General features: G+C 40.4%; 1 protein-coding gene across 4 annotated transcripts in view; it reads right to left on the bottom strand.

The window, feature by feature from the left end:
- The window catches only part of RTTN (rotatin), a 126,306-nt gene that overhangs the window by 37,635 nt on the left and 76,313 nt on the right, over window positions 1-12,358 (bottom strand). For all 4 annotated transcript variants that reach the window (XM_070747457.1, XM_070747459.1, XM_070747460.1 and 1 more), the window contains 4 exons: window positions 10,148-10,340; window positions 8,115-8,197; window positions 4,394-4,502; window positions 2,416-2,614 (listed from right to left, as the gene is read on the bottom strand). In XM_070747457.1, the coding sequence (XP_070603558.1) occupies window positions 2,416-2,614; window positions 4,394-4,502; window positions 8,115-8,197; window positions 10,148-10,340 (584 nt within the window). The remainder of the gene's footprint in view (window positions 1-2,415; window positions 2,615-4,393; window positions 4,503-8,114; window positions 8,198-10,147; window positions 10,341-12,358) is intronic.

Raw genomic sequence — 12,358 nt, 5'->3', positions numbered from 1 at the left:
CAGCAACCTGAATACTGCAATTGCATTTTCTGAATTTTCAAAAGATGTGGCCATTTCATATAGTTGGCTAGATACAGAAGGACAGAGATAGGAAATTCTGTGACCAGATTAATTTCTCCTTGGAGGACATTTAACTGGTACCTTAAGTCAAAACTTGAAAAAAACACCACTGACCAGCAAGGAACAGGTTTAATCTTAAAGGCCTAAATGCTGCGTACACGATCCTCCAAAAGAAGGCTACCTGATCCATAATGAGCTTTAATTCCTATTTTAGAAATACCACACTTCTTATTTGTCTATCTGAACTCAGTGTCAGTTTGCACACAACCAGTCCAGTCACATCCAATATAGTTTCTATGCCTTCTTAGAAAGCATAGAAGTACCATCAACTATGGTGGCACAGTGGGTAGAATTCATTACTGCAGGGCTAATTCACTACTCACTCCAGGAGATCGATCCTGAGCTGCTCAAGATTGATTCAGCTTTGCCTCAGTTTTGCATCCTTTCAAGGTTGGTAAAATGAGGATACAGGTAGTTGGGGGCAATATGTTGACTCTGTAAACCCTTAAAGGGGGCTGTAAAACAATATATATCATATTTTTCAAACTATAAGATGTACTTTCCCCCAAAACAAGTGAGCGAAAATGTTTGTGCATCTTATAGACCTAATACGGGCCTGTTTTAGGCCACTTGAACCCTCCACATGTCCTGTTTTTTCCCTCCCTGGCATCCAGGAGCAGTCTTGCTGGCCAAAAACAGGCCCATTTTGGGCCTTCAGAGTCCTCCTCGGCGGGTCCTTTTTTTTGCCTCCCTGGCATCCAGAAGTACTACCGGGGAGGGCAAAAACGGAACCCGTGGAGGCCACTGGAGGCCAAAAAATGAGCCCAGAGTGCTTCTGGACACCAGGAAGAACAAAAACAAGATGCAGGAAAGCTATATCTATCTATCTATGTTAAATATAAATAGGGTTGTTATATGAGAAGTGTTAAATAACATGCTAGGTAAAATAATTAAAAGCAAGTGGAGGAAGATTTGTGCCTAATGGAAAAATTAATAAAGAGAGCTGATAGTGTAGGACTTAAAATAAAACAACAACAATAGAAACATGAAGACAAAGGAATTTAAAAAAACCTTCCTTAGATTCCCATCCGACAATCTGGGCTCTACTTAAAAGATTTAGGGTAGTTACGAAGGGCTACTTTTAATCTAAATTAGGAAACAAAGTTTTGGTCTTTAGTCCTCCTTATGGGATATTGATTTTGGAATGTCAAACCAAGACTATTGACAATGAAAGAAAAAGCAATGGATTCATTTTTAAACTGTAAGTAGTTCATTTTTAGTTATGTGCAGTTAGGCTACTAAAATTTACAGTGGGAAGTAGTCTCCTTGGTGACAAACTGAAAACTGTTATAGGCAAAGTCCGATTAACAAAAATAGAATTAAGATACCTAGTTATCTTATGACTCTATGCTTGATAAGAGCTCATTTTAAAACTTCCAAACTCATACTTTTAACAAAATTAATTTTAACCTCAACAGCTATTTTATTTATGTTAACACATTATTGATGTTGATTTGATATAGGTATAATGACTCTTTTATTAAAGTTAATATATTTTCATTTTATTTAATCTTACTTTTGTAGTTATTGGTTAATAAAGTAAAATAATGTCTCAATTAGATTTAATATTCAAATGTATTTCACTGTGCACTTTAAACATTTGGCTCAGTGTACAAGTTTAGAAAACTACTATAGAAGTTTAGAAAACTGCTAAACTAAACCACTAAACACAAATTCAGTGTATATGACTAAGTTAGAAGACCATGCTTTATTTTTGTATATAGGTTTTAAGAAGTCAGAAAACAGATGAAAATTATGTGCTTTAGTTAGCCAAAACAAATTTAATTTTTATTTTGATCAACGACGTTTCGGTGAAATCACATTCACCATCATCAGGCTGAAGTTTTAAGCTTCGTGCTGCTGTAAATATGGAATATTTAAATATGAATATTTAATAAATAAATAAATAATAAATATTCCATATTTACAGCAGCACGAAGCTTAAAACTTCAGCCTGATGACGGTGAATGTGATTTCACCGAAACATCGCATAGACACTCAAAACATTCCTCCCAGGCTTTCAACTCAATTGATTTTGTTTCCCCTCCAGACCAGATTAAGAGGCCTCCAATCTGTACACAACAGTTCTTTTTGGCCTAAACACACAATAGACCCAAACCCATCAATTTTATCCTTTTCAAATGTTCTGGATTTGCTCCATTTTCAGGAAGGATTATTCTAGTTTGCTACTTTTGAATTCTCAGAACACTCAACAGTTTATCAATATATATAACAAAACTTGGGATATCATTTGTCACAGTCTATTTGCAAGCTCTCTAGTTATTGATCTCTTACCTACTGAGAGCAAGTAATGTATGTGCACTGCGAAGAGCAATTGTAGTCTCTTTTGGAGTGACAACAAGCAGATTGTCCAACACGCCACACACAGCTGAAAGGAGAGGAGGTGTGACTACCATATGCTGATTAGGTCTACTGACAGACTCTGGAGAAACATGTGGACTTGAAGATGCTGTTGTGGTTGTGTCACTCTGACCTAGAACACAGCATCCAAAAGAAATAAGCTATGTGAAATGTGGATTCAGATGAAACTCTTGAGATATATTCCTCACTCTGACAGGAACTACAGAGAATCAATCAAATCTATTAGCTACATGAAGCTTCAAAACAACTCTTGTGCCTATTGTTTCCATAAAAACCCAACCCACCAGTTGCTGTTTCTTAAACTGAACATTCCTCTGTTAGGATAAACAGAACAATATGTAACAGTCCAGTAAGAATCATAAGACTATGGCAATAACAAGCCCAAAGAGAGTTTTGTCGATTTGGAATATTTAAAATGGTAAAACATACTGTACAGTGATCCCCCGGGTATCGCGATCCCGATCATTGCGAACGGGCTAAATCGCGATTTTTCAACCCGGAAGTAAAAACACCATCTGCGCATGCGTGCCCTTTTTTTTTATGGCCACGCATGCATAGATGGCGCCGGGCAGATCAGCTGCTGGGCGGCTTCCCTGGGTCTTCCCCCTCTTGCTGGCGGGAGGGCGAGAAGCCCCCCCAGCACCCGCTCGCCCGCCCTTCGCCCGGCCACCCGCCGTTCGCTCGCTGCTCGCCCAGCCACCCGGGTTCGGGGGGGTGCTGGCAAGCCCCCCATGCCGGCGGCGACGTTTTAAAACAGCCGCGCGTCTTCCCAGCGGAGTCCTGAAGCGAACTTCCGCGTTTGGCTTCGGGACTCAGTTGGGTAGCCACGCGGCTGTTTTAAAACGTCGCCGCCGGCATGGGGGGCTTGCCAGCACCCCCCGGACCCCCAACCCGGGTTTGGGGGGCTGCTAGGAAGCCCCCCATGCCGGCGGCGACGTTTTAAAACAGCCGCACGGCTTCCCAGCTGAGTCCTGAAGCGAACTTCCGCGTTTGGCTTCGGGACTCAGTTGGGAAGCCGCGCGGCTGTTTTAAAACGTTGCCGCCGGCATGGGGGGCTTGCCAGCACCCCCCGGACCCCCAACCCGGGTTTGGGGGGCTGCTAGGAAGCCCCCCATGCCGGCGGCGATGTTTTAAAACAGCCGCGCGGCTTCCCAGCTGAGTCCTGAAGCGAACTTCCACGTTTGGCTTCGGGACTCAGTTGGGAAGCCGCGCGGCTGTTTTAAAACGTCGCCGCCGGCATGGGGGGCTTGCCAGCACCCCACGGACCCCCAACCCTGGTTTGGGGGGCTGCTAGGAAGCCCCCCATGCCGGCGGCGACGTTTCAAAACAGCCGCGCGGCTTCCCAACTGAGTCCCGAAGCCAAACGCGGAAGTTCACTTCAGGACTCAGCTGGGAAGCGGCGCGAGCGAACGGCGTGGGCGGGCGAAGGGCGGGCGCGCGGGCAGGCAGGCGGAGGACAAGCGGCGGGCGGACAAGCAGCGGGCGCGGCAGCAGCGAGGAGTTTGCGTGGGCGGCGGGGAAACCCCAATCTTCGGCTCCTCGCTGCTCCGGCGGAAGTAAAAACACCATCTGCGCATGCGCAGATGGTGTTTTTACTTCCGCAGCGCTACTTCGCGAAAAACCGATCATTGCGAGGGGTCCTGGAACGTAACCCTCGCAATAATCGGGGGATCACTGTATTTCAAAACAGAGCTGCTGATATCTGAAAGGTGTGCAGAGTTAATCTTTCTGTTTTTCTATCCTATGCCTTGATCACTTGAGAATTTCAAAAATAAGCTATAAGGTGATGGCTACTGTTTAGACAACCCATTCTAAAATTTCTAGCATACACTGTGTACGTAGCGTGGCTAAGAAATGAAGTTATTTAACATAGTTCTCAAGAGTATCCAACCTTGAGTTACAAGTCGATTCAATGATGCATCATGAATAAGACTAACAGCTGGTGAAGAGGGTGCTTCTACATCCATAGCACATCCTGGTGATAGTGATGCTGAAATGATCTAGAAAGAACCAAGATGCAACCTTATTTAATATGCATTTTTTGTTTGTTCTTTAGCTGAGGTGCCCCATCTTCTCGCCCAAATAGTGCTCCCAGTGCCTAGAAGCAAGACAAAATGCTAAAATTGGGACTACAGTTGAATAAATTCAGACTACTGTAAAGCAATTCAAAGCATGGAGAAAACAAAGAAAGAAAATTGCCTGGGATTCGGTCAAGTAAATCATCTAAACGACATTTCTGTAGCTAAATACTTGTAGAAAGAAAAGTAAAGCAGGAAGGTCTTGCCGCTCTTAACAATGAGTTTGAAACACTAAGAACAGACATTGAGGAAAAAAATCCTGCCATCTCCAGCTCCATTGCCACCTTTCCATTCCAACCAAATACATTTAATACATTTGGCATCTAAGGAGGCAAAGGGGAAAGTACTTTCTGAAGACCATTCCAGGAAACACGATGCTTCAAATACTGTGTGAGATGTGTGTGTGCAGTGTGTTATATGAACACACATGCCTTTGGGTTAGGTTGATTTCTGGGAAATGCCCTGTAGTTTTCTTGCGATTTGCTACTTTATTCTTCTTCCTAGATGTGAAAAAGACATACTGGCTTCAATTCGCCCTGTTGACTTCATGCCCAAGGCAGGACTAGAATTAATGGTCTCCTAGTACTTTAAACACTATAGCAAACTGACTCTTTTAAATAGTGTATAAGCTTCTATATGTCATAATCACCATACTGAACTGTATTTATGCATCTAACGCATGGGATATTGAAACTCATATCCAAGGTCGTTGTTGTTGTTGTTGTTGTTGTTATTATTATTTATTAGATTTGTATGCCGCCCCTCTCCGAAGATTCGGGGCAGCCAACAACAATAAAAAAGACAATGTAAACAAATCTAATATTAAAAATAATCTAAAAACCCCCAATTTAAACATAGAAACATAGAAGACTGACGGCAGAAAAAGACCTCATGGTCCATCTAGTCTGCCCTTATACTATTTCCTGTATTTTATCTTACAATGGATATACTGTATGTTTATTCCAGGCATGTTTAAATTCGGTTACTGTGGATTTACCAACCACGTCTGCTGGAAGTTTGTTCCAAGGATCTACTACTCTTTCAGTAAAATAATATTTTCTCATGTTGCCTTTGATCTTTCCCCCAACTAACTTCAGATTGTGTCCCCTTGTTCTTGTGTTCACTTTCCTGTTAAAAACACTTCCCTCCTGAACCCTATTTAACCCTTTAACATATTTAAATGTTTCGATCATGTCCCCCCTTTTCCTTCTGTCTTCCAGACTATACAGATTGAGTTCATTAAGTCTTTCCTGATATGTTTTATACTTAAGACCTTCCACCATTCTTGTAGCCCGTCTTTGGACCCGTTCAATTTTGTCAATATCTTTTTGTAGGTGAGGTCTCCAGAACTGAACACAGTACTCCAAATGTGGTCTCACCAGCGCTCTATATAAGGGGATCACAATCTCCCTCTTCCTGCTTGTTATACCTCTAGCTATGCAGCCAAGCATCCTACTTGCCTTTCCTACCACCTGACCACACTGCTCACCCATTTTGAGACTGTCAGAAATCACTACCCCTAAATCCTTCTCTTCTGAAGTTTTTGCTAACACAGAACTGCCAATGCAATACTCAGATTGAGGATTCCTTTTCCCCAACTGCATTATTTTACATTTGGAAACATTAAACTGCAGTTTCCATTGCTTTGACCATTTTTTGACCATTTATCTAGTAAAGAACCAATCATACATACAAGCATACCATGTATAAATTCTATAAGCCTAGGGGGAAGGGAAAATTTCAATTCCCTCATGCCTGACGACAGAGGTGGGTTTTAAGGAGCTTGCAAAAGGCAAGGAGGGTGGGGGCAACTCTGATATCTGGGGGGAGCTGGTTCCAGAGGGTCAGGGCTGCTACAGAGAAGACTCTTCTTCTTGGTCCCGCCAAACGACATTGTTTAGTCGACAGGACCCGGAGAAGACCAACTCTGTGGGACCTAACCGGTCGCTGGGATTTGTGCGGCAGAAGGCGGTCCCGGAGATATTCTGGTCCGATGCCATGAAGGGCTATATAGGTCATAACCAACACTTTGAATTGTGACCGGAAACTGATCGGCAACCAATGCAGACTGCGGAGTGTTGGTGTAACATGGGCATACCTTGGGAAGCCCATGATTGCTCTCGCAGCTGCATTCTGCATGATCTGAAGTTTCCAAACATGGAGGCCAAACTCAACCAGTTCCTCAACCAGTTCCATTGACATATAAATTGAGCCTCCTTCATAGAATTAGAGATAAGGATTTGTAATAAAATCTCTAATTTAAGCATGACTGTATTTCTAGAGTCTTACAGAGCGGATTATAACACAATGCAACCTAAATGCCCCCTCCTCTTTGCTAAGTGTGCAACAAGGAACTAGAGAGCCATTTAAGGCATTTTCAATTTAATTAATAACTTGTGCCCATTAAGCACTATGCCATTTAAAGCATTTCCTTTCCCATTTTCTTACACATGGGAAATAAGATGTTTTCATTTCTATTATCTGAGCAGCCTATGGAGGGCCCAGAAGCATACTATAAATAACAAAAGATGCTACAGCTTTTTTGCTTTGCTTTTCAGCACACAAACTTCTCAGCGATGATGACAATGATGAAATTAAAGACTCTAGCAGAGAGCTAGCCAAACACAAAGATGTGTGTACACCCTGGTGGCCACAGGCACATTTCTGTTCCAGAGAAGATGGCAAGGTTATTTCAGAGAACCTACCTATCAGGGCTTCCTCCTACCGCTTAGGAGAGCTCACAAGAATATCAACTAATTAAAATTTATTGAAAAAGGTTAAAAGCCACAGGCAAGGAATTGTCATTAACCTCTGTGGTTCAAGAACACTCGCTAGTTAGTGTGGGAGTTATTTCTCACATAGTTGGTGACAAATAGTATGGTAGCAAATTTAGTCATTGCAAAAACAAAGGACAGGTGGAAAGCGGTCCATTCAGGAGAGGGGCCATGTTTTTCAGTCCAAAAGTCCAGGAGCAAAGTAACGCACAAGAGAGTTTGAATATTGATTTTGTATTAATGGCTCATTATCAAAAGAAATTAAATTGGAATAAACTAATTGTCACTGGTCACTTGCTTAATATAAAATAAATTACAGACTTACTTAATATAAAATAAATTACCTACACCAGTCAATTTTCTTGGGAGAAGAAAAAACTTGGTTTGCCCTACCATCAATAGCTAATGCTAATTTGTCTAAAGTCAGATATAGAAACAATTCTAGAAATTATTACTAGAAACAGTTCTCATACCAGAAAATACTGTGGTGCGTTGTAGCATTGTTTTAGATAGAACTCAATTTTTGGAAATGAAAGTATTTTTTACTTTTCCTAACAGAAATTACTGGATGCCTTCCACAGTGAAAACATCCATAAGTATTTTTAACACTGTTTGCTGGAAAGTGAAAGGTTCTGAATGTGAGTAAAAGAGGAATTTAAAAAACAGAAAAATATTAAAATGTACCTAAAGAAGAAACACAACTACTATAACAGAATCCTATTTCTCCAGACTATTCTATTTCAAGATATGTTCAACTCACCCAAGTATCAGTGGTAGACTGAGTACTTGGAGATTGGTTCCCATCATTCTGGACTCTCCAAGCAGAAGGCAAATCTTCAAAGTCTGGAAAAGGGAGACAGAGGAAATCCATGCTTATAAAAGTTTGCACTTTCCACCAATATATTTTCATCCTGTTAAAGCATCTCATGTCATTTCAAGTTGAGCCATATTTCCTCCATCATTTCAAAAGCAAGAGTAAATCTGAGCACAGGTTTACTCTTCCCTGTAGATCAGGGGTGGATAGCTATGGCCCTTTTATGAGAATTGAAGTTCACAAGTCATAAAGAGGCCATAGTTACTCACCGCTATGGTAGATGGTGAGCTGTGGTGTCCAAGATATCAAAGAGTAACTTGGCAATCCACAAGCCTCATCCACGCAACCACAGTTTGTGTTTTGGTTAATATCATTTAAAAAACACAACTGACCGAACTACATCTTTGTACCTAATAATTTTTAACCTTCAAACAGTCCCTTTCATTATCTAGTAAGCAAAGGTCAACAGTGCGTGAAATGCTTAGAACGGTTTTTCTTTATAAATACAGTGATACCTCATCTTACAAATGCCTCGTCATACAAACTTTTCAAGATACAAACCCAGGGTTTAAGATTTTTTTGCCTCTTCTTACAAACTATTTTCACTTTACAAACCCATTGCCTCCGCTGGGATGCCCTGCCTCCAGACTTCCGTTGCCAGTGAAGCACCCGTTTTTGCGCTGCTGGGATTCCCCTGAGGCTCCCCTCCATGGGAAACCCCACCTTCAGACTTCCATTGCCAGCGAAGCACTCATTTTTGCGATGCTGGGATTCCCCTTTAGCATCACAAAAACACAGAAGTCCGGAGGTGGGGTTTCCCATGGAGGGGAGCCTCATGGGAATCCCAGCAGCGCAAAAACGGGCACTTCGGCTGGCAAAAGGGGTGAATTTTGGGCTTGCATGCATTAATCACTTTTTCATTGATTCCTATGGGAAACATTGTTTCATCTTACAAACTTTTCACCTTAAGAACCTCTTCCCAGAACCAATTAAGTTTGTAAGACAAGGTATCACTGTATATAAAAGTTTTCAATTTTTTTTCAATAGTTTGCCTAGTCTGCACCTTGAATTGTGAAGCCGAAGTGAGGGACATCATAATTAATATTCACTAATAAGCATTTTATGCCATGAAATTGATGACAAACTGTTGTATATAATCTTATGCTCTCAGATATTGATTTACCCAACAGTGAATAGACTTAAGGTGAAGGTACACTTGATTTAGCAGGATGGAGAAGAGGGGGAATGCTGATTGCAAAGAACACAGCTACAACAAGTTCCCTATCATTTTATACAAGCGACAGCAATAAGCCACCAACTGTTTACTTCGTGTATCCAACCTAATTGTCTGCCAAACAAATCTCTGTAATGCACTGAGAATTGATAGTTTCCACTACGTTCCCTTCAAAGAATACATATGAAGTGGCCCTCCCGCACTATGGAGTGCTGCCAACAATTCTCATGAAATGAAAAAGTATTTCATAAACCCAGTATGGAATTTCTCACAGGACATCATTAACACAGTCACAAAGAGGAATAAACTGCCTGTCTATTTCTTGTAGGCAGTATCTTGCCGTTTTTTCAGCCTCTTCCTTTCTTTACATTATGGATGTTTTCTCCTTAAGGTTTTAATTAATATACTATACATTTAGAAATTCCACACAGTCAATGATTCTTTTTCATGATGAAGAAGAATAAATAACCTTTACTAAAAAAAATTAAACCCCCCCCCCACCTTTTCTATTCCAACTACAAACACATTTTTTAACCTAATTGCACCCCGAATACTGAATTAGATTAAAGAACAAGATTTTGTTTACTTTAGAAATGCACAAGTACTGTAGTACATATTCACAGAGGACAATACTTTCAAATGCCACTTAATTAAAATTGCAATTGTGAGAATAAATTATTGAGAACATGAGAAAGAGAAGTGAGATTCACACTACTGTACACAAATTCTTGGAAACATCACTTACCATTCATGCCATTCTTTGTTGATACCAGCTGATCTCCCAAGGAAAAATCCACATCAAATGTATACCGGCCCAGGTAGCATACTTTCACCATCTCATTCAAATGCTCATAGAAGTGGCAATGGTAGAGCAAGGCCTGCAGCGCAGGTTTCCCAGACAGAGATAGACCAGTTGCTTCATCATGTACACAAGGCCCCTGGAAGGAAGGAAGGAAGGAAGGAAGGAAGGAAGGAAGGGAGAGAGGGAGGGAGGGAAGGAAGGAAGGAAGGAAGAGAGGAAGGAAGGAAGGAAGGAAGAGAGGAAGGAAGGAAGAGAGGAAGGAAGGAAGAGAGGAAGGAAGGGAAAATGTTCTTCTCATTACATTATAGCTTCTTATCCTGTGTCTCAAAGATAGGCTACCAAAAAGGAAATTTCTTTCTCCCCTCTTTATTTTTCGTTTTGAGGATTGTGTTTACAGGCAGTCCTTGCTTAATGACTACAACTGGGATTGGCACCTCTGTTGCTAAGCAACCCAGACACTAAGCAAAACATCCCATGATTACATCTGACTTACATCACTTCCCATTTGACCATTACATGAATTACCACAAGTCATGAAACAAAATAACATGACTTGTGATTTTGATGGCTTCTCCATTGACTCTGTCTGTTAGAGGCCAGTTGTGAAACATGCAAATGGTGGTCATGATGAGATTATGACAGTTGTAAATGTGAGGATTGTAAAATTTCATTTTTCAGTGCCACTGTAACTTTGAATGGTTGCTAAACAGCTGCTTAACAGTTGTTGAGTCTTCCTATACTTTGTAAGTGTACTTCTTAAATAGAAAACTGTGCTTCTGGTTGTTAATAATCTGATGTCCAATTAGATAACTCTCACGTTTTTCTTCACACAGCAAATATCAGCAAGAATCCATAAATTGTGAATCCATGAAAATGCAAGCAAAATGCAATATATAGCTTATTGGGGGAGGGGAGTGTCTCCTTGTGGATCTTCATTTTTTTAAAAACTAACTTCCAAGCTCTTAATTGTGTACAATTGTAACTGCAGAATTCAAACAAATTTTAACATCTGTTCTAATCTGGAAGTTTTAACTATTGATTTAAATACTATTTTTGGTTCTCCTTACCCTGTTCTTCCTACACTCTTATTTTTTTTCACCAAATATTTATAACTTAACTTTAGCAGACCAAAAGAATGGGTGAATTCAGTGGCCACAATTGATTATTATTTAAGGTGTTGAAAAAAAGGAAATTCTAAACACATATTTATGGAAATCCTTTGTTTTCCCTTGTCAATATTAACTAATACAAAATATTTGTCATTACCTTTTGTTTCAAATGAGCCTAAGAAAAAGAATTTGCTTAATTATCTGGGCATGTGTGCTTTAATTTTACCATAGAAAATTGGAATTCAACTGCAGACTATCCTAGCAAGATGTACTGACCAAATCAAGCATGACAGCTTTGCAGCTGCTCGGAATGATCATCACATTGAGAGTTGATTTTTAAAAACACTTGACTCAACTGAGTCCAATTTTAGATTTTTATGCCTAATAGTTTATAGTCTCAAAGGTATATTAAAACCACCGGAGTTAGAATCATGTGTGTGAAATGATACCAAGCACCTTGAAACTATATAACATTTGTAACCCACTGAACTGGAAATAAATGTAGTGATTACTGACTTCAAAAATATTGTTTGTAAGAGAAGAAAATACTAACCCACCAAATAATCACCCTTGTAAATTAACTGTCCTGATAATAATGCAATGAATCTTAATCTTATGCACTACTCAATCTGCTCTTCTTTATAATATTATTTTATTTTTGCAGTGTTCACCACACAAATGTTGTTCTTTCTAGTGCTTCAAACATTAAAAATCCCACTGCAACAATATCGCCAAAAAGGCTTCTAGAGTTGTTAACCTGATCCTACGTAGCTTCTGCTCTGGCAATCTCACACTACTCACCAGAGCCTACAAAACTTTTGCCAGACCCATCCTTGAATTCAGTTCATCTGTCTGGAACCCATACCACATATCAGACATCAACACCCTTGAAAATGTCCAAAGATACTTCACCAGAAGAGCCATTCACTTCTCCACTCGAAACAGAATACCCTACAAAAGCAGACTATCAATCCTTGGTCTTGAAAGCTTAGAACTACGACACCTAAAACACGATCTAAGTATTGCCCACAAGATCATATGCTGC

The sequence above is a fragment of the Erythrolamprus reginae genome, chromosome 3, assembly GCF_031021105.1.
Source record: "Erythrolamprus reginae isolate rEryReg1 chromosome 3, rEryReg1.hap1, whole genome shotgun sequence".
NCBI classification, from domain to species: domain Eukaryota; kingdom Metazoa; phylum Chordata; class Lepidosauria; order Squamata; family Dipsadidae; genus Erythrolamprus; species Erythrolamprus reginae.
The sequence above is the reverse complement of the archived record's forward strand: the minus strand, read 5'-3'. Positions and strand labels throughout refer to the sequence as shown.